Source organism: Neltuma alba, unplaced genomic scaffold (assembly GCF_004799145.2).
Source record: "Neltuma alba isolate B1F8T4 unplaced genomic scaffold, ASM479914v2 tig00012192_pilon, whole genome shotgun sequence".
Lineage (NCBI taxonomy): Eukaryota > Viridiplantae > Streptophyta > Magnoliopsida > Fabales > Fabaceae > Neltuma > Neltuma alba.
Genome location: NW_021636732.1, coordinates 556037 through 575782, shown reverse-complemented (window position 1 = coordinate 575782; position 19746 = coordinate 556037). Strand labels below are relative to the sequence as shown.

The following is a 19746-nucleotide window of genomic DNA, read 5'->3' as shown; positions in this document are numbered from 1 at the left end:
TTTCCAATCTATAAACAAGTGGACAAGTAATTGATAATTTCGAGGAGGAAAATTATCGGCATTGAAATCTAAAACCATTGCCTAAACCGTTATAATATCTGAGTACACGAGAGATGACCGGAAACAAAAAATTGCGGGAAGTTTTGTCTCGTAAGTTGCGTGAATAATAAAATATACATAAATATAGCACAGTGTTGAAGAAGAAAAAAAATAAATTATTGCGAAATAGAGTCAGCAAGAAGGAGCACAGATGCGCTTCACTTTCTCTGGAACCAATGATTTTAATCAGATTCACCACAAAATCCATCGGCATCGCGATGTGACGTCGTTTCGCACCCCTCCGAGCTTAGTGCCAGTAGTGCCTCCACCACTACTCTTCCCACTCCTTTTCTTCCTTGTTCGCCGAAAGCACCCAAACCAACCTTCACCAGTCCTCTGCCCTATTTATTCGCTCTTTAAATTCCCTCAATTCCCCTCTTTCTCGCCCGCATTCGTGTACGGTCCTCCTTGTCTTCATCTCAATTTCCATGGAACAAGAGCCGCTTCTGCCGACTGAGGATCTTCGCCGCACTCGCGGGAGTAATCCCATGCTCCGCTCCTCCACCTTACGCGCCACTTTCACCCTCCCCTTAACTCGCTACACCACCCGCCTGATCGCGGCGGAGCACCACCGGATTTTCCTCGGTGATTGTACGGAGAACCCAGCGGAGGACGACGATGACCGACCCCTCGAGGATAGCAGTTGCGCCTATTCGAGGCCCATTTTGGTTCTGGACCTTGTATGGAACCTGGCCTTCGTACTGGTCACTGCTGGTGTACTTCTTTCCACATTTGGCGAGCATCCGTCCACCCCTTTGAGGCTTTGGCTCTGTGGGTATGCCTTTGAGTGCCTTCTGCATATGGGTTTTGTGTGTTTTGAGTATCGTCGGAGGACTCGAGATTTTTACGGTGCTGAGCTTGGGCTTTCCTTTTGCCAGAGTTGGAACAGGTATTCAGTTTCTTCTCAGATTTTCTAGTACGAACAACATGTTATATCAGTAGAAGATAAATTAATAAATTGAATAAAATAAGCCGATCCAAATGGCCGTCAAAGCATTCTTCTGGTTCGATATGATAAGTTTTTGTGGTTATTGCCAACAAAAGAAACCTCGTATAATTTGTCCTGTCCCGTTTTTTCATTCTCCTTTGGGGTTTGAGGCAGTTTTGTTGCTTACCGACGCCGTGTCTTGTTTCTCTTCCTGGTCTATGGGCCAGTGGTTTTGTTCTGATAAAACTGTTGAATGCCTGGAAAAAAAGGAGTTTTTATTATCACTTCTTTGGACTTCGTACTGTTCGGGTCTGACTTTTCAGTCTCGGGATGTGTAAACCGTGCCTTTACCTTGTAACATAGAGCAATCAATGAATGAATTCCATGGTACTCTCAGGATATCGCTTTTTCTTTAGTCTGTTATCATTTTGATTCCTCAACGTACTCTTCATCAATGTTACCTCCTGTAGTGTGGAAGGGGATTCTCTTAAAGCGATTTTATGCATCTTTTGTCTTCTGCGAAAGATTGATTTGAATATTGGAAAAATGATGGAGGACCGGAGATGATGTCTACTCTTGATGTCATTGATCTGCTAGTGAAAAAATAGTGAATTTTCACTTGCGGCCCCCTTCAATCTTGCTTTGACCCTTTGGTTTTTGAGTTTTATTGCAGCTTAGACACCAGGTTCCTTATTCTGAATCCAAGGTGCCATCAGTTGATTGCAATTATGTTCTTTGGTTTAGTTAAACTTGGACACCATTTACTAGGCATTTTCCCCTTATAGATGCAGTATTTCCTCTTTGCCCTCTTCTTTTGTAAATTTTAGAATTGAATGATCAGCGTCCAAGTTTTTAATTTTGAAAACTAAATTGTGAGGGGAATAATGATTTTCTTGTGTCTTGCATGTTTGCTTTTGTTCTTAAGCATATTTATCGACATATAGTTAAACATTCATTTCACTCTATTTGCTTTCAGCAATGTGAAGAAGTTAGAGTCTATGAACACACTGGTGTCATCTATTTGGTGGGTCCTTGGGTTTTATTGGATTGTGGTGGGTGGCCAGCAACTTTTGCAAGACTGTCCTCGTATCTACTGGTAAGAACCTTGATCTGAACAATGTGAAGTCAGGCCATGATTTGAACCTGCTATAGTGCAAGCAGACTGTGTGTGATGCATTTGGAACTTTATTTGCTGCCCAAAAAAATGCATGAATATGACAAAAGTATTAGTTCGTCTTTATGAGTTTATGGAGAATTAAGCTCTGTATTTACCCCATTCTTGCAGGTTAACAGTGGTCTTTCTTGCCTTTGATGTGTTTTTTATCATCTTTTGCATTGGGATGGTGTGTATAGTTTTCTTTGCTCTCTTTTTTTTCATCCCGATAGTAGCATTAGCTTATGCTATGAGAATCAGAGAGGGTGCATCAGAAGAGGATATCAGGTCTCTTCCTAAGTATAAGTTTAGTCAGTCAAATTCATTGGTGATGGTTGACAACAGTAAGAAGCAAGTTTCTAAAGCAACTATGGGTGCAAGCAATAGCAATCTTGTCAGCGAATTATATCTCAACCCAGATGATTCTGTGAGTATTATATCTTATAACATTTTGCTCTCAGTGACTCTGATTTCACTAAGCTGTAATTACTCCTTTATTGGTGTTTGGATTGAGATTTAACCCATTTTAAAGCTTTTAGATTATGACATAGTCTATCCTATGTCATCGCAACTTCTGTCTGTTGGCATATTTAAGTAATACCTGGAAATATAAACTTTCATTGAAACGCATATCACAGTGCATGGATTTCAGACCTTAAGGCTTGGTTTGGATAAGGAAAAATGGGAGGAGAAAACACTAAGGAAAAACTTCAAGAAATAATAAAAAATTTTAATCTGTAGCGGACGGCCCCTTAGGAGGTAAAAAAATACACAAAATGGAATTTTCTCTTATCTATCCTAATATGAAATACTTTGCAAGATTAAAGAGAATAACTTCAATTTATTCCCTGCTGAAAATTCAACATGCTCAAATGTCTCTAACGATGCTTGAGTTACTAGTATTTATAGACAATTTCATATTTTTCACTCCTTAAGAATGGAAGGTTATTTAATTAGGTCTTTATCATGATTCTTCTTGGTTGACATAGGGTCTGCGGTCAAGTTGCAAAATTGGACTCGTGACCCATGAGGCCTGTTATGAAACTGAACAAATCTCAAATCTCATCATAGGATGTGTACTTGAACATTGCAAATCAACGACTGATTAGCCAAATCGAAGGCTTTTGTCTCTTCTGATCCCTTACCTTAGAAATTGAGCCATTCAATTATTTTTTTCATAATATACATCTCAATTACAATATTCATGCAATGAAACAGAATTGAAGGCTACTGAGTTAAATTCTAAAAGCCTTTTCCATGAATTTTTACTATAGATGCTGTTTGTCATCGCAGTAGAAGTGCAATATTCATCTTTATGGGGTTAAGTTGCTTCTGCTTATTTTCCATCGCAGGAATGCTGCATATGCCTTTCTCCATACGTTGAAGGGGCAGAACTTTATCGCCTTCCCTGCACGCACCATTTTCATTGTGGATGCATCAGCAGATGGCTTCGGACAAAAGCAACCTGCCCTCTCTGCAAATTCAATATGCTTAGAAGTGATACATTGGTTTGACCATTCCTGGTGATCAGATAGGCATTTGCTACTCCGCTGACAACAGTTGGTAAATAAAATGTGTAGAGTGAGAAAGAGAAAAGAATTTCCCTACCCCTTCCTTCGATGTTTCCTTGAAGCATTTCTTCTTTCGAGTAGAATGTTGTCATTGCATTCTGAACTTTTGTTTATGAAGAGGAATCGGATGTACATATTGTAAAGGATGGATTTTTTTTTTTGGGGGGGTACAGTAAGGGGTGGATTTCTATTACTCTCCGGTTTAATATAAGACTCATTTAACTAATTTGATTAAATTAAGGAAGTTAGGTAAGTTAATTAATTATAAGAAATGTGACCCGTTTTTCCTAAAACACCATAATCATCTTTCTTAATACTCTTTCTCTCCTTTCTATTTGATTATATTGAGGGAGTATTTATAAGGATAATTTAGAGAACATTGATAAATATGAGAAATGGGTTGTATATTTAGGACTAAAACTAATTCAACAATTAGGTCCTATATTAAAGATTGGAGGAGTATCATAGAATCAATGTTTCTTACAGAGATGCTTTCTCGTTGCTTAACCCAAGCGAATTTCGATTGATTTCAAGTACCTGTAAGCACAATTTGGGCACACAAGGGGAAAAACAAAAGGTTCCGAATCCAAGTGAATATGATGTTTTGTAAAGAGAAGTATTTTGCAGTACGCGAATGAACTATAGCTCACAAGGAGGAGAATAAATGCCAGAATTGTTTCAAAACATGCGACAACCACGGAACAACGATGTAGCTGCAAACATGGGATGGGAAATCACAGTGCAAGAGGAGCTGTTAACTAAACATCAAATCGTACGAATCATTTCATCCGTGAAGATGAAGGCAGCATGAAGTCCAATGTTAATCAACCCCCGTCCAGGTTCAAGTATTCAACCGAAACTTAATAACATACAAATTAATTGTGGATTGGCTAAGCGCAAATCGTAAGGAAGGATAACTTGTGCTCGCGATCAGACATTCTTCAACTTCTTCATTTTAGAAGGTGGCCATCTTCCTTTTTTCCTCATTCTGCGCTTCCTGACAAGTCTTTTCCTCCTAAGCCTAATTTTCTTGGCCATTTTCATCCTCAATCTCTGCTCTTCCCTCTCTCGCAGCTTTGATTCCAAAGTAAGTTTGTCAACTGGCACAACCTCTCCCGTGCCTTGTGGAGGCGACCCACCCTCATCTGCCGAAGCTGCTCCATCAGCATCAGCGGAATCAGCTCTAACAACGAATGTGGCTGCTCTCCTAAAAGGGAACGCTGGTGATTTTCGAACTCCGCCAAAAAACTTAGAAGGCACATCGACGGGTCTAACGTGAAATCTGGAAACTGACACCGATACAAGTTTTCTCAAGAGAATAAACCATTATACAATTAATAAACAAGATGTATCAACAGAAACACATCGATAAATATATTAAAACAGAATCCGGAAATGGAAGGCAAGGTGTAGGAAAAGATGCCTCAAAGATTTGAAGAGACTAGAGAGAGTGTGTGACTGTGAGGTTCTTACCAGTGGGGGGAGCAACGGCCGATGTGGAACAAGGAAAGCGTAGGGACGAGGCAAGGGTGCAAGAATTGAACGAGAGAAGAGTCATTTTTTTCCTTCTCTAAGAAAAATGCTTAAAATGATGGCTCGGCGTTCCGCAATGGAGGGTAGACGGTCGAAACCGGACGCGAGGCGAGAGCGTTCAGACTTCAGATAAGGTTCCATCACTCGCGTCCAATTCGCTTACACGTTTGATTGGGGAATTTAAACCCCAAAAAAAAAAAATAGAGGAGATTAAAGAGAGATTACTTCGAAAATATACTTTTACCTCAATGCAGAGTGGGTTACCTCTAATTTGATTTTCCCGATAAACAACTTTTTAAAGAAAATAACTCAAGCAGTTAGTCCAATATGACATCGTATGATTGGATGTTATAACTCAAGCAAATTCAATACTCAGTTTAAGATTTAATATTCCAATTTTATCGGATGTTGCCAAGGGACAAAAATCATGAACCACGTTGGCCAAAAAAAAATTCATACATATAAGGCACATTATTTATAAATCAAATTGTGACTGGCACGACTTTTTTTTTTTAACAAATTTCATACCATACGGGAGAAGAGAACCCAGATAAGGGATTAAAGCAGATTGAAACAATCATCCTACATAAACAGGTTAAAGGCTAAATAATGTAGTAATTTTTTTAAAAAAAACATTTGGGACCATCTGGTTAAAGAACCGAGACTACATCGCCTTTTTTTTTTTTTTAGCAACTGATCAAATCAGTTTGTTCACTTTATCCCTATTAAAAAGAGATCTTGTATAGTCGAAGATCTGTTTCAGTAATTGACACCTAAATCAAGGACAAAGACTCAGCTAATGAAAATAAAATGGATTCAACGGGTTCAAAATCATTTTCCATTTATAGCTGCAAAAGATTACCGTCAAGGATATGTCTAGTGTCACCTGAGCACTATCAGTTACACACGTAAGATTTAGGGTTCGCATCGTAGGATAGCCTTGCGAAAACATGCCCTAAACCATTGAACATTACGTATGATTGAATCACGTAAATCTGTTCCAACTCAGTCACATACATAGAATGTAACATTTGTCACAAATCACCAATTAAATGCAAAAGTGTGTGTGTATATATATATATATAGAGAGAGAGAGAGAGAGAGAGAGTGCTTTCCTCATGGGTTAACCGGAAACGTCAAGCAAATGAATATCAACATCAAACCGGGTGTAGCCCCCCCCCCCTCCATCCTCACTATGGTAGCGTATGGGAACGAAATAATAGGGGGTATGTACAACAAAATCCACTGCTCCAACACTGTCACAAATAACAAAAATAAGAATAAATAACAAAAGGTCCAGGGACTTGCAAATTGGAAGTGCTTTCAAATTGGAGAAAATGTAGGTAATCAAACTTGCGCACTATGCATTTTTCCAATCAAATCAGAACAAGTAAATTTAAAATTTAAAAAGAAAGTTAATACATACTTTGATCCTTCAAGTCTCCTCTTATTTTGGATGTGATCCCTTAAGTTTTAAACTATAGGTTTTGGTTCCTCAAGTTTCTTTTCATTTAAAACATTGATCCCTATAATCCAATAAAAACTTAAACCATTTTGCCCCTGGAAGAACCAAAACCTATGACTTGAAATTTGAGGGACCAAAATCAACATAAAGACAAACTTGAAGAACCAAAGATTATATTAACCCTAAAAATAGGTTAATAGTGTCAACAGCATGAGCTAGTTACTGGACCAATAATGTGTAAAGTGTAAACAAATCCACTTCTTTAAATTTAATTGGAGAACAAGTATACTACACATATAAGTTCAAGTAGCTAAGTTTTTTCTCCTTTCAAAACAAGGCACCAGTTCTACCAAAAGAAAAAATAAAAATAATAATAGAAAAGAAGGAATAGAGCATCAGACGCCTAAAGTTGAAATCAAATGTTGGTTTTTAAGGATTCAATAAAATTATCATGAAATAATAAAAATAATAATAGAAGAGAAGGAATAGAGCATCAGACACCTAAAGTTGAAATCAAACGTTGGTTTTTAAGGATTCAATAAAATTATCATGAAATGGTCCATCTATGAAAAGGCAAGAGCATAAAGGAAATAAAACAAATTTATGTCATAGCAAGCATATGAATACTCGTCCTGAAATGTATAGATAGAAGCATGTAACTTCTTTTTTTCCACTAACAAGAAATATAAAATTTAAATTTTCTCCAAAATAAAGAGAAAAAAGCAGATAAACTTGACTCAAACTAACCACAGAAAGCAATGGCCCCTGTTTAAATCTTCCATGGAACGAAAATGCCATTGGCTTTGGATTGTCGCCAGGGCCTCTGATAAATCCACTGTAACATGTAATTGCAAGACAGCATAATTCAGTCCATGGAAAATGAGACTATCTCGACATTTCATGACTGAAAATTATTGCACGCATATGATATGGCATTAAAATTTACATAGGAAAAATATAAAGAGATTAACAGGTCTGCTGTGTTCAAACATCAACTCACATTAGTGACGTAGATATCAGAGGAGTCCTTCTAGTGTCATATATGGCAATCAGGCCTCTGTAAACCTCATCTCCATCTTTAAAGGAAACAGCCAATCGCTCGCCTGAATTATCCCAAGCTATCTTTTCAATGCCAAGACTGAACAAAAAAATAACAAAAGAATCAATAGGGATAGCACTGCTATCAATGAGAATCAAATCACGCAGAACCAATTACTTGAAAACGAGGGGGAAACTGAGAGAGGATTTAATCCCCTCCCAAAAAAAAAGCAAGGGCTAAAAGCAGAATTATATCAGTTGCTGCAAACAATTTGGAAGTACAAAAAAAAATTTTGGGAGAGGGGGAGTCCGAAAAGAAAAGAAGAGATACATAGAAGGAAGTAGCACGTCAGCAAATAAAGCATCACAAGCAATGCAGATAAAAAAAAAAAAAATTTTACTTGTTCTGGCACATATCTCTCATTCTAGCTTCATGAAGAGTTTTATACAAAAAGGTGGAACAAAACCAAAACCATTCTAACCAGTAGATTTCTCTCTACCTGCCCGTCAGTGACATTATTTCTGGCAAATCAACTGGTAACAGATGTGCATCTGAAAGAATAATCAAGAAGTAATTATCAGTGTATCACTCTGATTTTAAAGAAAAAATTTTCAAGCTAAGTAATAGGCGAAACATGACAGAAAAGAAGCTATTTTGATCCCACAAGCTTAACTATCACTACAGGAAAACTATTTCATCTTCTCAATCAGATTCAACCAATACAAACCCAGAAGCATACTATTGATTTCAGCAAGCAATACAATATAAGTGCAAGCTGTTGATATTCTTGCAGAAGAGATTTCCCCGTATCCTCTTCTGGCCCATTTTTAGTAGTAGACTCAATTGATATACAATAGCAGATTCCTCAGCTATGATAGCTTTTTCAGTGTTCCATTCTTACCCGTCCATACATTTTTCCCAGTATATCACAAATCATAACAATCTTCGCAAAGATGGGAAAATATTTAACCATCTACTAATTTAATTGAATTATTATTTAGCACCCAATACTTCCATCTTTACTGTCCATAACAGATCCAATAAGCATTACATAAAGAACTCAACATAAGAAATTCCAAACAAAGACCATATACCTAATGAGGGAGGCTTTGATGCAAAGTGAACAGATCCCAAGCTTGAAGATTTTGAAAAAGCAAGCAGTATCATGCGCCCATCAGGATCCCATGTTGCACCCTGATAGCACATTATGGATGGCAGGAACCATTGAAGATAATACAGTTACGTGATGACCATCATAAAAAAAGTCACAGTAGCTCTTGTATTTTTAGCGGACTTAATTCCGAAAAGATAACTTGCAAGGAAAGAAAAACTATTAGAGTTTGTTAGAGTTTATATAAAATGCATTAACAATACTTGCTTGTTAGAGTTTATATAGAAAAACTGTTACATGTCCAAGTGATCTCATATTTGACAAGTAGCAACTGGAAAATGTCAGTATCGCATATCATTGTTAAGATATTATAATTTGGCATGAAATTGATGAACATACCAACAACTTAAGTTAATGATTAAGAACTAAATATTATGGCTCTAGGTCATTATAAGACTCAAATATATGAAATTAGACCTTATATACCTTTACAAATCCACTGGTTGATGACCATTGTTCAGATGCCCAAGTGTTTGTCTCCCAGAGATAAAACGTTCCGTCACTGTTAAGGAACATAACCATCATAATATGAATGAAAACAATCTATAATTAGTTAATTTTAACATGTTCAGTTGAAAATGAGACTTGTATAGCATATAACGTACAATTTGGAGGCAAAGAAGTAATCTCCAGTAGGTGACCACTTCAGCATTGATATGCCCCCTAATCCCCGCCGAATTGGTGTCCCGACACCTACAGATAATATGCCAACAAAGAAAAAAAATCAAGAGAGCAGGTATAAACTTAATACTTGATGATTGCAATAATAAACTCAAAGACAATCCAAAGTTAGACTAGTGTTCGTCCTTCCTCAAACTATATCACAATCAACTCATGATCCTAACATAGAATAAGCAAGAGATATCTGACAAGTTTATTTATTTACGATTCCAAATATTTTATTTTGTTAAAGTGACATTTCAACTAAAATTACCCTAAGCAGGAAACCATTCATAAACAATAGCAAGGTGGTGTACAAACGTGCGCACGCAATTAACTTCCTTATATTTTCTAAGTAGAGCTCAAAATTGGAAATAAAGTTGTGACATTGAGAAATTGAAATTGTAACAAATGCCACTGGAACCAGTATTATTCCCCCAATTTTATTTCTTGATCTCAAGTGTGTCATCATAAACTACCAATGTAATCTGTATATCATTCCCCAACTCTCTACCAGTTTCTTCACACCTAACTCTTTTCTTGCTTGCCAAAGATGCTGTACTTATAAAAATAACAAATAAAAATAAAACCTTAGTCACAAAGTGAGAATATTTAATGATAGACTGAAATTAGAAATTAGAAATTAGGTGATGCGAACCAGAATCCTGGTGACTATTCATCTTCTAGAACTCATGTCTAGCATTCCTAAATTGAACCCTACACTCCAGATGCTTTCTTAATTTTCAAGGTAGAAGTAAAATATCAAACAAATTTTATTTGAATAACATCTAAATTCTTCTAGGGTAAAGTATCTAATAGATCCTCAGAGTATGTATGCATGGGATAGGGTGTTTCCAAACCATTCACATAATTATGAGCAGCCATATTAATGTATCACGTGTATGAATAGAGTGCATTCCACGTGTATACACAGAATCTAAAACTCTGGTCCGAGTAAACGTTTTGAATTTGATGAATAGACCCAAAGCATTATTCTTGACTATGGGCTCATTTTTAGTATTGCTATGTTCTGTCACAATCATTAAATGAGGTAAACGTCTCACAAAAATACAGAAAACGCATCCAAGAAATAGGGCTTTGGTGAAAGTAGTTGGGCTATGCTGTATCTTCATGTCCATATAGGCCACAGCCAATGAGTCCTTAGTCTCAAAAAGTTGACAAGAGTAACAGAGTCAAGAACCATGAAAAATTGCATAGAACAAGTTCTAAACTTATCCAGTAAAAGAAAGGAATATCAATGTCACATTATACAAATTAAGATCTTGACCATACCTTGAGCAACATCCCAGACGGTGAAGGAGGAGCTCTCATATGAAGCAGAAGCCAAGTATGTGAAAATAAGTCAAGAAAAGTATGAACGGAAATTAAAGTTTCACGGAAAAACTAAAGTATATACCCCAAGTCAGTTTTTAAAACCACCACCAAAAAGAACATACTTTCCATGTGCTTCCAGGGAGAAAGAAAAACAACCACCCATAAAAATGATATTCTCATCTGGAAAACATATATCAAAAGCAAGTAAAGCTAGTGGTATGTTTCTTAGGATATCTTCCATCTGGACTCCATGTAAGAGCGCTAATATGTTCATTGTCCTCACTGCGAAGAAAATCTGCCAGGATATACCGAATTCCGGTGCCCCTTGATAAACTTCCTACAAAGGAAGCTGCCCCAGATCTAACAGATGCTGCATTCCCCGGATAAGAAGCAGCCCAAATGCATATTCCGCCCCTGAAAAGTAGATTTCCTGATACAATATGAACAACGCACCATACTATTGGCGGCCCTACCAACAAAATTTGCGTAAAAACCACGCACAAATGGCAATTTCTCACTTGCATCCCACAGAGAGCATCCGGCCACCATTAGGCCTCCATTCAAGTACTCTAACATCTCTCTGGTACTCATTGGCCAACATGATTGGATCCTTCCCTTCTGTTCATAATGTCAAACAGTCAGCAATCATACAAGAAGCAAGAAAGTAAAGCTATTAAAACAGACACGAAACACCTGATAGATTAGATAGGTAAGCTACCTGAATCTTCATAGTCACGAAGTATAACTTGACTTGGCCCAGAGATAAACGCAATTATATGCTTATTCTGGTGCCAGCTTACTCCTTGAACATCAACCTCTGGTAGCAAATGCACCTACAAATCGTTCAGAAGACAATATGGCGTGAATTACAACCACATTGCACGTATATCATAAAAAAGGTAGCACGCATCAGAAACATTTTTTCCGTTTCATAAAAGAGAAGACGCCATACATCATTAGGGCGAAAAAGGCGTCTAAAGGACTCATTAACTAGCCGTTGCAAGATAGCCAATAGACCTTTTCTTTGGACCCCATCGCCATCAGTTCTTCCATCTTGTTCAGCATCATTATCAGAAGGCGGTGATAAGAGCTGCTCTAGCTGAAATGGCACTGGGCTAAACACCAACCCCTATGGCAGAAAAACGAGATGAAAGAACAAAATCCAAGTAAGTCTGCCTATCAAATTCAATCACACAAAACAATAAGACAGATGAATTCAATCAAGACTAAAAAGGTCACAAATAAGCATAATTTACAAGAAGCTTCCCGTAGGTGTCCTTTGCTCGATCGTCCGAGAGGGTTTCGGCAGTAACTGCAGATTGGAAGAATTAGAAAAGTAAAAAGATCACCGGCAAGAAGAACATGGAATGAAGAGACAGCGCATAAGGAGTAGAGATAGGAAGATAGTAATACTTAGGTCGCGATTGACTTCGCAGACGGTGACAGAACCAGGAGGAGGGAAGGAAGGCATGTCTGAACGGATTTTTGGAAGGTAGGGGGACTGTAGGGTTTTAGCTCGGATCAGCGCTTCCCTTGTCGAGCAGCCAACTGGGGTTTTACTGCATCCCCCTTACTTCCGAGCGAGCTAGGATAAACGGCGCGAAAAATAAATTTTAAATAAAATTAATTTTTTCTTTATAAAATTGGTTTTCTTAAGTTTAACTTTATAAAAGTAATTACAGAATTGATTTTTTATTTAATATAATTAAATACATCCACGCGCTAATAAAACTTTCCCTTATTGTATCAAAAAAAATTTTCCTTGTCCAAAAAAATTTAAGAGATTTTTCTTTTTAAATAAACAAATTTTTTAAAAACTACAGTTTTTAAAAAAGACTAGCTAGACGTAGGCATTAGGGGTGTTTATAAAATGATACGGGACCCGATAATAGAAATGGGATAATCAGGAGGGACAAATTGAACACTCCTAATAGACATAATAAAACAAGCTTTAATATAAAAAAATAATGTTTTGCTGAAAAAATGTTGATTATCATGCTGTTAGCTAAGCCACCCTAAGTAGAGTAATGAGCACAGGTGAGACTGAATAATTAAAGTAATTATCATACAAAAAACAATTAAAATAATTAGGCCACCCATGCGCATAAATAGAAAAGCAATGCTAATTTTTCAAAATGCTTTGACGGTATATGAAGTAAATATGTGAAGGAGTTTATCTCGATCTATAAAAAAGTGCTTTTCAAAAACACTTCTGATGCTTTCCAAACACTCCCTAAGAAACGATCTGAAAGAAGCCAAATGAATAAGGGAAGAAGGCAAGTGCACGCAATTACTTAGAAACCTTGCGCCAGCTGCAAGAGGCTTGTTCTAAAGAAGAGAAAACACCCGCAATGAGGCAAATTCATATTGACACCACAAAAGCCTGCAATCGGAGAGTGAAAATACAACTAAGAACGTGTTTGGAATAGTAGTAGCAGAAGTAATTTTTTTCCAATATGACTTTTACAGAAGTCATATTGAATAAAACCAGCTTCTTTGAGATTATTGCATAAGTTCATTTCAGTGGCAGAAATCAGATGTACAAAACGTAGATTCAAACATCATTTTTCAACCTACCAGTTACTTTTCCGATTGGGATGCACGTTTGGGCCTCCAAATGTGATCCCAAACACACCCTAATCAATATAAGAAGCTGTTTTGAAAACAATTTTATGATGACAACGCCCAGAAACTCACATTTTTAAAAAAAGAACCGTAGAACGATATTTGTTGGGCGTCTTAACCCAACAAGAAATAATAGAAAAAGGAGTTTTTTAATCCTGGTTTATAATCCTGATTAATGGGCAGGTTTGAAACTAGAAATTTCAGCGACCTGTGGGTTTTTCTAGTGCACCATCCCACACTCATCAATTGCATTTCATTATCATGCATGTTAGAGATCGGGCCAACTAGCTACGTGAACGTTCGTTATGGGTATGCAAAGCCACTCGTTCATACAAATTACATCTCATTGTCATACTTAGGGCCTGTTTGGTTGAATCTCATTATATTCTGCAATCCTGTGCATGGTAGTGCAATGAGAATTAATGCAATACTAATCACATAGTAGTGTTTGGTATGTTTATTTTTAGAGAGATGCAATAAGCTATATTTAATAATTATTTAAAATGAATAAATAGCAAAAGACAATTTTATCCTTAACAGCATCCTCTTTAGACGGGAAGAGAAAGAACAAAGATGTTTCCTATTTTTACTGCATAAATATCCTTCCTCCTTACTTTTCTTTTTGTTGGAGATTGTGCCCTAGGGGCCAATCATTGTGTAATGAACATTGTTGATTTATGAATTTCTTAATTATGTTATCATATTATTTGCATGTTTACTGTGATGACTATCTTTGGATAACTCATGATTTTATCCTAAATGTCCCTGGTCGGTCATCTATGTGGGAGCAGAGATGAAATAAGACCAGTATGACTTTGAAGATGTATAGAGATATAAATCAAAGTCATAGGCACATGTAAGAATACAAGGTGTTGGACCGACCTGCTATGAGAGAGCTGCATGGGTTAAGTCATAAGCTTATCTCATATACAAACCATGTCACTATGCCCTTTGACCTAAGATCATAATGGATTCCTACATGAGAAACGCTCAGCTTTGACCCAGTCAAAAGTCACTTTTGACCGAGTGATCATAAAGATTATGTTCAGGCTTAGTGGTTTTTCATATGGAGGAATGTGAATGGTCAAGATGGAATTTGTCCCTCACATTCGTAGAGAGATATTACCGAGCCCCTCGATGAGTGAGTCTGAGAAATGTATGGCCATACTGTAATGGAAAGGTAGTTCCATTTCTATACTCAGACCATTCAGGAATCAAGAAAGTAACGGTCAGGAATAGGAGGATGATGTTCTCCATGCCTCATCCATGACCAAAATGTCGTGTGACAAAAGGGACGTGATATGGTTGTATGAAAGGTTACATCGTTCATCGATCTTCATATGATTTGGGTAGTCGTGATGTCTTGCTAGAGGCCGCTTACGACTTGTGAGTCATTATAGTAAATGGCTCACTGCCAACTTCATATGGGCCTACAAGGTCGCACACAAAATAGCCCAACACAAGCTATGATGTCCAGATTCATTGAATCTAAGATATGTCCAGATTCAATGAATAATCTAGGGTGGACGTGTATATATATATAAATTCGGGTATATATATAATATAATATAAGAGATATTTATAAGATTTGATTTATAAGGATAAATTAAATCTCTATCACTTTTAAATTTGAAATTTAGATTGATATGATATCTTATAATATCTCAAATTTGATTTATTAGAATAAATCAAATATAATTCCGTCATGTCTTTATTTTGAATTAAATGAATAGGTTAATTAAATCTGTAGGGACGGATTTAATATAAACCATATTTATTTAATTAATTTCTTATCAGATTACGCAATATATGATATTGTATTAATTTCAGAATTAATTTAGGATTAATTCCGAAATCCAATATCCTTCATAATACCCATAGCATCTTATATATTTGATATTAGGAGCTAGGGTTTGAAATAGAGAGTGCAAAAGGTTTGCAGATAAGAAACGGCCAAAAGAGAGACGGTGAGGATGGATTCTCAAAAAAAACCCTAGAAGGACAAGAGGCGCTAGCACGTCGTTTGTGATTGGTACGCTGTTCGTATGGATACCGGTAGAGGAAGCCGATCTGAGTCGTCGACTTCTCAAGATCGAAAGGAGAGCATAGTCATCCTGAACGTCGGAATCCCCGAGCCACCAACAATTCGAATACCGCAGGTAACACCTCTTACTACTGGACTTAAACACAATCGGTAGATCCGGGCAAGGGATTAAAAAAATTTTAAAGTTAATTTCCGCTGTGTGTCTTTCAATTCCTTACACTTTTAACCTCTAGTAATGGCAAATAAAAACTCTCTCGACAATCTTTCTATCTAATCATCTAATGCAACACTAAAAACATACAAATCAAAGAGTTTTGGTGCTCATATATGAAGAGGTGGGAGTACAAGGGAGGATGGAGATGGATCGCGAGTTCTGCTTGTGTTCGAATTTGAAGAAATGCATTAGGTGTGTAGTGTGAATTACTGAAAAGCTGGTTAAGGATGGAGGTGGGGTCATGGGTCTTGGTGTTGCTCAGATTTGCTAAGGAGGGAGGTTAATTGCAGAGAATGAAAACCACAAGTCACGTTGCCGACAATGGTACCTGCGGTGTTTGTCTCGTCGTCTGCTGAAAATCCGCATCTTGTTAGTCTTGACGTGCTTATGTAGATATGGGCTGAGGGTTTGATGGTGGCAAAGTGGGAGAAGGTGTAGGCGCAAGAAGGAGTGTCGTCGGAGGTGGCCGTAGTGGTGATGTTAACTACAGGGTAAATTTCATGAAGGGAGAAATTAATGGACAAAGGTGGGAAAATGCACAAGTAGATGGGGTATTTTTGGCATAAAGCAATGGTAAGGGGATTGTAATGTAGATTCATTGGGGGGACCCTATGAATCCTCATTACCATTTTTTGGTAATTATGTTCACCATTACCGGTGTCAAATGTCAGCCAAACGTATACCTATATGGTAATGGGATCTGAATTACCATTTGTTACCATTGCAATCCCGCAATGCAATTGAACCAAACGGACCCTTAGATCATTTGCGTTGTTTTTCTTTTTCTTGACAAAGATACCATTTCTGCAAATGGAAATCCGAGCAAGATTTTGAAATACCAACCACCTACGAACCAGGCTTGTGTAAGTTTAATGTTCTATTGTCACGATGCTTGCTTGAGATCATAAAAAGGCTTGGTTAACTCAGAAACTTTATTATTTTTCTATTTTGCTATATTCACGTGGAATCTGCAATTCTGCATGTATTCTTTCTCCTTCAAGGGAGTGTTTGGATAGAAACTAAACCATGGTTTCAGAAGTACTTTTACGGATTACGAAGTAAACATGTGGAGGAGATTATCTCGTTTTGCGGAAAAGTGCTTCTGCAACCATGGTTTTGAGACGCCCAAACAGGCCCCAAGTCTTGTTGAAGAAAGAGAATGTATACATCTATCTATCTAATGATTACATCATTTTACAAAAAGTCGTCTAGTCTTAAATCTATTTATATTCTTATTAATACTATATCCGGTCCTTAATATAAGACTTAATTTGATTTTTATTTTGATCCTAGATATAGGATCACAATCTATTTTTTCTCTCATATTTATGTATTTTTTCTTAAAATAGTTCTTCTAATAATGATAATTCTAGCCAATATACTTGATTAGTAAGGATGTTTTAGGAAAACAACACTTATTTAGTTATTTATTACAAACAACTAACTTAACTTATTTTCTTCATCTACTCAAATTAATCAATTAGTTTTTATATTTAGGACCGGAGATAGTATCATGCTTTACCTTGTAAACCCACCTATTAGTACTAACAGTAAGAACCTGCTTGTAAATTTGGTATGAGTATCTAAATTTGTCTACAAGTGCATGTCTCAATCTGCTATGCCAAAGATATTGAGTCAGTTTGGTTGTTTGAACATGTTCAAGATTCATAATAGCGTCCAGCTTTTCGTCTGTCAATTAGAGTCCCCTACTAATTTCACTAATCAATCATTCAACTACATTCTTAAAATCTTATAATACCCTATCCCTATCCGTTTAGTAATGAGTTGGGTATGATATTATGAGACTCGGGTATATCAATTAATAATATTTGAATAATATCTTAATTGAGATTTGAATATACTGAATTAAATAGTGAGCATTAAAATTAAATGAAATTTCAATTAAAGGCTTAAATAGAGAAATTAATAATATTTTAATTGGTATTTGAATATATTGAATTGAATGGGAGCCATCATTATTAAATGAGATTTTAATTGGATGCTCAAATAAAGAAATTAATAATTAATTTTGAATTTAAATATACTAAATTAATTGGGAAGCATGTTATTAAAAGAGATTTCATTACATGTGAATTTATAATTAAATGTTATTAAATGATAATATTTGAAAAAATATAACACATGATCATATGTGATTGGAGAACTTAACATAATAGATATAAGAAATTTGTTGTAAATATTGTCCAATTTCAAATCTAATTAAATATACTAATCTGTAAATCTCATGGGATAGAAATTTCCAGTTATTCTATATCATATAAAACATATAGATGAAACTAAATACTCCTCCGGTCTTTAATATAAGATCCATTTAACTAATTTGGTTAGATTAAGGAAGTTAAGTAAGTTAGTTAATTATAATAAATGTGACACGTTTTTCCTAAAATACCATAATCATCTTTCTTAATACCCCTCTCTCTTCTACTTGATTATGGTTGAAGGAGTATCCATAGGGATAATTTAGAAAAAATTAATAAATATGAGAAATGGGTCTTATATTTAGGATCAAAATCAACTTAATAATTAGGTCCTATATTAAGAACCGGAGGAGTAGTACACTTTATTGATGTCAAAAATCATATTGAGCACACTGCTGATTCCATCAATCGCTCTGATACTGTAAAAAACTTACTAGAAGGCTCGAAGACCACAAGACGGTTTTGCCGAGCCCATGCCACGCACATATAGGCTTGCTCCCTGGCCAACCTAACGAGCAAGCATTTATGTTAAAACAATTTGTACTATAACAGAATATTCCTCTTCAACAGATTTTAACTTCGCCCCAGCACAAAACGGTCAGAGCGTAAGTGCTACGTATATGTAACAGGCGTGCTAATGAGCTCCAACAGGCAATTAATAATCAATTTCACAATTTTTTTTAGGCCGCTGTTGACAAATAAATGAATAATCAACCAAGTCGGATTTTTCGCCAAACCTACACTAAATTGAATGGTTTTTTTTCTGACTTAAAAAAAAAATTCTTCAAGATGAAGATCCAGGTAGGAGATCTTATTAAAAGAAGAACTACATAAAAATATGAAAAATTTTATAGAAATAATTATTTACATTCACTTTTTTATTCCTTTTAATTAATGTTTCTAAAGTGCGCTTAAATTAATGGTGAGAAAATAAATTTTTAAATGAAATTGATTTTTAATTATAATTTTGAAAGTGAATTCGATTGTAATCAATTAAGAAAATTGATTCATGAGATTGATTCCGGGCATAATTACAAAATATAATGAAAAAGCCAAATCCATTGTTTTATTAAAAAATTCCAAACACCATACATATTAAAACTAAAATCAATTTTAAATCCAAAATTATAGTTTCCAAATTGAGAATTTAATTAAAAAAACACAAAGATACCAAATTGAAATTAAAAAAGGTATAGTTACCTTCAAAACAATTTTTTTAAAAAAAAGTTATCAAGGCCCTTAAAATCAACTATAGACCAAAACCAAAGTTATTTATCGTTCAAATTATTATTTCTTATTTTTCAATTATACTCTCCTACAAATTTATCATATAAATGAATTGTGCAGGTTTTGTTTTACTCGATACTAGTGCAAATGCACTCAAAGCATGTGCCTTGTGGGATTACTTATTAGAGATATGGTTGATAATTTCAAAATTGGTTTTAATAAAAGTTTAATCGGTACTAGTATTTAAACAAAAAAGTACGACTCCTCCGATCTTTAATATAAGACCTATTTAACTAATTTGATTAGATTAAGAAAGTTAGGTAAATTAGTTAATTATAAAAAATATGACATCTTTTTCTTAAAACACCATAATTATCTTTTTTAATATCCTCCCTCCTTTACTTACTTGATTATGGTTAAGGGAGTATTCATAAGGTTAATTTAGAAAAAAATTGATAAATAT

At 35.7% G+C, this 19746-nt stretch overlaps 3 protein-coding genes across 6 annotated transcripts; 1 reads left to right on the top strand and 2 right to left on the bottom strand.

Annotated features, from left to right (window-relative positions):
• Window positions 1–294: 294 nt before the first annotated feature.
• Window positions 295–3894, top strand: LOC114724603 (E3 ubiquitin-protein ligase At1g12760). Of its 2 annotated transcripts, none has more exons than XM_028910976.1 (4): window positions 295–988; window positions 2007–2123; window positions 2313–2607; window positions 3533–3894. In XM_028910976.1, the coding sequence occupies exons 1-4, from the start codon at window positions 528–530 to the stop codon at window positions 3692–3694; spliced, it is 1035 nt and encodes a 344-aa protein (XP_028766809.1). In that variant the 5' UTR covers window positions 295–527; the 3' UTR covers window positions 3695–3894. The 2 variants fall into 2 exon arrangements, with proteins under 2 accessions (XP_028766809.1, XP_028766808.1); XM_028910975.1 differs by having other exon boundaries at window positions 300–988; window positions 2004–2123.
• A 507-nt stretch (window positions 3895–4401) lies between these two features.
• LOC114724591 (50S ribosomal protein 5, chloroplastic) lies at window positions 4402–5438 on the bottom strand. The gene is made up of 2 exons (XM_028910964.1): window positions 5225–5438; window positions 4402–5040 (listed from the first exon to the last, which is right to left on the bottom strand). Exons 1-2 carry the CDS (start codon window positions 5307–5309, stop codon window positions 4682–4684), a joined length of 444 nt encoding a protein of 147 aa, XP_028766797.1. The 5' UTR covers window positions 5310–5438; the 3' UTR covers window positions 4402–4681.
• A 936-nt stretch (window positions 5439–6374) lies between these two features.
• On the bottom strand, window positions 6375–12476 carry LOC114724518 (aladin). Of its 3 annotated transcripts, none has more exons than XM_028910867.1 (14): window positions 12368–12476; window positions 12211–12266; window positions 11907–12083; window positions 11673–11787; window positions 11473–11569; window positions 11189–11368; window positions 10913–10971; window positions 9565–9652; window positions 9386–9461; window positions 8883–8982; window positions 8288–8339; window positions 7750–7887; window positions 7497–7584; window positions 6375–6540 (listed from the first exon to the last, which is right to left on the bottom strand). In XM_028910867.1, the coding sequence occupies exons 1-14, from the start codon at window positions 12423–12425 to the stop codon at window positions 6478–6480; spliced, it is 1347 nt and encodes a 448-aa protein (XP_028766700.1). In that variant the 5' UTR covers window positions 12426–12476; the 3' UTR covers window positions 6375–6477. The 3 variants fall into 3 exon arrangements, with proteins under 3 accessions (XP_028766700.1, XP_028766699.1, XP_028766701.1); XM_028910866.1 differs by having other exon boundaries at window positions 6376–6540; window positions 11473–11572; XM_028910868.1 differs by lacking the exons at window positions 12211–12266; window positions 12368–12476 and having other exon boundaries at window positions 6376–6540; window positions 11473–11572; window positions 11972–12036.
• Between the last annotated feature and the right edge of the window lie 7270 nt (window positions 12477–19746).

Coding starts and splice junctions, on each gene's coding strand:
- LOC114724591 (XM_028910964.1), bottom strand. CDS start 5,309: ATGACTCTTCTCTCGTTCAATTCTTGCACCCTTGCCTCGTCCCTACGC. Junction 5,041..5,224: donor GGCCGTTGCTCCCCCCACTG/GTAAGAACCTCA, acceptor TATCGGTGTCAG/TTTCCAGATTTCACGTTAGA.
- LOC114724518 (XM_028910866.1), bottom strand. CDS start 12,425: ATGCCTTCCTTCCCTCCTCCTGGTTCTGTCACCGTCTGCGAAGTCAAT. Junction 11,788..11,906: donor GCCTTTTTCGCCCTAATGAT/GTATGGCGTCTT, acceptor AACGATTTGTAG/GTGCATTTGCTACCAGAGGT. Junction 11,369..11,472: donor ATGCTCTCTGTGGGATGCAA/GTGAGAAATTGC, acceptor TCTACTTTTCAG/GGGCGGAATATGCATTTGGG.
- LOC114724603 (XM_028910975.1), top strand. CDS start 528: ATGGAACAAGAGCCGCTTCTGCCGACTGAGGATCTTCGCCGCACTCGC. Junction 2,124..2,312: donor GACTGTCCTCGTATCTACTG/GTAAGAACCTTG, acceptor CCATTCTTGCAG/GTTAACAGTGGTCTTTCTTG. Junction 2,608..3,532: donor ATCTCAACCCAGATGATTCT/GTGAGTATTATA, acceptor TTTCCATCGCAG/GAATGCTGCATATGCCTTTC.